General features: G+C 39.2%; 1 protein-coding gene across 1 annotated transcript in view; it reads left to right on the top strand.

The window, feature by feature from the left end:
* Dars (aspartyl-tRNA synthetase) overlaps positions 1-3,582 on the top strand; it is a 52,620-nt gene that overhangs the window by 36,666 nt on the left and 12,372 nt on the right. The window contains exon 8 of the mRNA XM_029475548.1: positions 1,523-1,634. Coding sequence (XP_029331408.1) covers positions 1,523-1,634 — 112 coding nt within the window. The remainder of the gene's footprint in view (positions 1-1,522; positions 1,635-3,582) is intronic.

The raw sequence follows: 3,582 nt of genomic DNA, 5'->3' as shown, positions 1-3,582 counted from the left end.
GGCCATCACTGGAAAGAGAGGCCCATTGGACTTGCAAACTATATATGCCCCAATATAGGGGAATGCCAGGGCCAAAAGAATGGGAATGGGTGGGTAGGGAAGTGGGGGGGGGGCAGTATGGGGGACTTTTGGGATAGCATTGGAAATGTAATTGAGGAAAATATGTAATAAAAATATTAAAAATTAAAAAAAAAGAATTGTATCTTAATTGTATCTTAATTTGAGTTATAAAGTAATGTTGCTTAATGTGCCCTGTTTTAAGATGGCAAGATGGCTCAAGGTAGAAAGGTACTTGCAAGTAAGCCTGATAATCCATCCAAGTTCCCATGTGGTAGAAAAAAAAAGCCAGCTTCCGTAAGTTATCCTTTGACATCAAAGATACATACACACAGAATAAAATGTAAAAAAAAAAAAAATAGGCCCCTCACCTGGGTGATGGTGGCACAAGCCTTTAATCCCAGGCAAAGGACCTCTTTGAGTTCAAGGCCAGCTAATCTACAGAGCAAGTTCCAGGATGGCCAGGACTTACATAGTGGAATCCTGTCTTGAAAAAAAAAAAAAGGCAGGATCTTCTCCTTTCCTATAAAGGAGATGCAAAGAGGCGACCTGGTCCTTAGTGTCTGCATCAGAGTGTTGTGCGCCTGTGCAGGAGTGAGCTGTGGCCATAGACCATTTGATTGAAATGCCTCAATACCAACTCAGTGACTACCCTGGTGTGGTTTGAGGTCAGGTTTACCAAACACCTACCTGGTTATAACTTTTTTTCTTTAATGTATTAGGCAATACTTAATGCTGAGAAGCTAATTCTTTTGACTGGAGCACAGATAATTAATAGAGAGCTCTGGCCACTATCAATCCTGATTAGGACTGAAAGTAAACAAAGGAAGCCCGAGTAATTGAGGAGGTAAAGAGGAAAAATGAAAGAAAATAGAACAGGTGACAGCAGCAAGCTCTTAAAGGGCTCCTGTTCACTGCTTTATGTGCCATTGCAGGCCAGAGTTGTAAGCTGCTTATGCCTTCTATATATTCATTTTCTTAGTTTAATAGAATAAATGCATGGCTATCTACAGTTAGTATATAATTTGTTATGATTAAGATGAACATTCATGTTGTCTTTGGTAGTTTGTTACTCCATGCTAAACTCTTGCTTAGGAGAGTATTTTTATACTATGTAAATATTGATATATCTCATTTAATGGATTGCCTCTAAAAAGAGTCCCCAAGAGGATCTACAACCAAGGTGTTTCATTAATAGTTGAATATTTTTCTCAAATGGAATTCGTACAAATGAGACCATCTGCTCAGGCAGCATCTCTAGTCAGAATGGCTCAGTGTGGTCATATGTATTCATTAGATTGCAACGTGTCTCATCACCTTCTGGCTTGGGTTGTTGTGTGTTCCATCTTCTGCAGTACTGCTGGACTTAAAAATTGTTGAGAACAGGAATAGTTTGACTTACTCTTGGTGAGCGAGTGCTTGGTGTGCCAGGTTGATTTAAGTAGATTTTGATGCTCTCTTACAGACATCAACTAGTCAGGCCATCTTCCGTCTCCAGTCCGGCATCTGCCATCTCTTCCGAGAAACTTTAATTAACAAAGGTTTTGTGGAAATCCAAACTCCTAAAATTATTTCAGGTATGCTTCTTAATGTTTCCTATAATTAAAAAAAATTAATTGTTCTTTCTAGGTGTTGCTTATGTTAATTTTTAATGGAATAATCCTAAGAATCCCCCTTAAGGTTTAGTTCCATTTCAAGGTCAGTAATACCACGGCCTACAGTGTTCCATATTCTTCCTTCAAGAGTCATTTTGTGGAAATTATAAGGAAATAATGCAGTAGCAAACAGCACAATTCCTACTAGACCATAGATTTTGGGGGGCTTTTTGGTTTTTTTGGTTGATTTTTTTTTTTTTTTTTTTTTTCCCGAGACAGGTTTCTCTGTATAGCCCTGGCTGTGCCTCGAGAGAAATCCGCCTGCCTTTGCCTCCCGAGTACTGGGCCACCTCACCTGGCCATAGATATTTTTATTAAGTAAATTTTCTTTACTGCAAAATTGGTACTGCAGTTTGGTTTTATATAAAATGCATTGTAAAAATGACTAAATACCTGTTGATGTCATTCTTGCATGAGAATCTTGTCCTGATCATTTACCCTTTTAGAAGTGTTGACGTAACACTTAAAAGATGTATTACACATAGCATTCTAGCTGGTTTGGTGGAAAACACCTTTCATCCCAACCAACATTCTGGAGCCAGAGGCAGGTAGATCTTTGTGAGTTCTAGGTTAGCCAGAGCTATATAATGAGAGCCTTTCTCCAAAGGGCCAGTGTGTGATGGTTCAACGAGTAAAGAGGCTTGCCACTGCCACCAAGCCTAACATCATGACACACAGTGCAAGGAGAGGAGGAAAGAACCAACTTTCATAAGCTGTCCTCTGGCCTTCAGATACATTCCCCACAGGTGAGCGAGCATATACACCTAGTCAACACATATTTTTAAAGACTATCTATCATTCATGGGACTGGAGAGATGGTTCAGTGGTTAAGAGCACTTGATGCTCTTCAGAGGACCCAGGTTCAGTTCCCAGCATTGACACAGACACAGCTTAGAACCATCTGTATGTAATTCCAGTTTCAGGAAATCCAATGCCTTCTTCTGACCATCTCTGCTACAAGGTATGCATATGATGTACATATATTATATAAAAGCAGAAAGCAAGAATAGCAGTCATAGATTTAAAAAGTTAAACATTGTATTTTGTTACAGTTAGAAAAATAGTTAAAATGCCAGACAGATGTGGTGGCATATACCTTTAATTACCCCTACTCGGGAGGCAGAGGCAGGCAGACCCGAATTCACGGCCAGCTTGATCTACAGAGTGAGTTCCAAGACAGCCAGGGAAATGCAGAGAACCCTTTTCTCAAGAGAGAAATTGTTCAGTAGCTGTTAGAAAAATAATTAAGACAATGGCCTTACTTGATATGATCTTGTCTCAGAAAGACGAAAGAGAATATCTTTTTTCCTTCTATTTATTCATTTAGGTTTTTAGAGTCTTAAAGTAATAGATATAAAAACAGTTCAGAAAAGGGAACATTTATCTGCAATTCTCAAGATTTTCTTTTTTTCTCTAAGTGAACTACTTTTTCTTTTCTTTTTTATTAGATATTTTCTTTATATTTCAAATGTTATCCCATTTCCTAGTTTCCCCTCCAAAAATCTCCTACCCCTTTCTTCCTCCCCCTGTTCCCCAACCCATCCACTCCCATTTGTGGTCCTGGCATTCCCCTATACTGGGACATAGAACCTTCACAGGTCTAAGGACCTCTCCTCCCATTGATGACCGACTAGGCCATCCTCTGTAACATATGCGGCTAGAGTCACAAGTTCCACCATGTGCTTTCTTTGATTGATGGTATAGTTCCAAGGAGCTCTGTGGGTACTGGTTAGTTCATATTGTTGTTCCTCCTATGGGGCTTCAGACCCCTTCAGCTCCCTGGGAACTTTCTCTATCACCTTCACTGGGGACCCTGTGCTACTTTTTGGGTTTTTTTTTTTTTTTTTTTTTTTTTTTTTTTTTTTTTTTT

Source organism: Mus caroli, chromosome 1 (assembly GCF_900094665.2).
Source record: "Mus caroli chromosome 1, CAROLI_EIJ_v1.1, whole genome shotgun sequence".
Classification (NCBI taxonomy): domain Eukaryota; kingdom Metazoa; phylum Chordata; class Mammalia; order Rodentia; family Muridae; genus Mus; species Mus caroli.
This window is presented reverse-complemented; position numbering and strand designations above follow the sequence as displayed.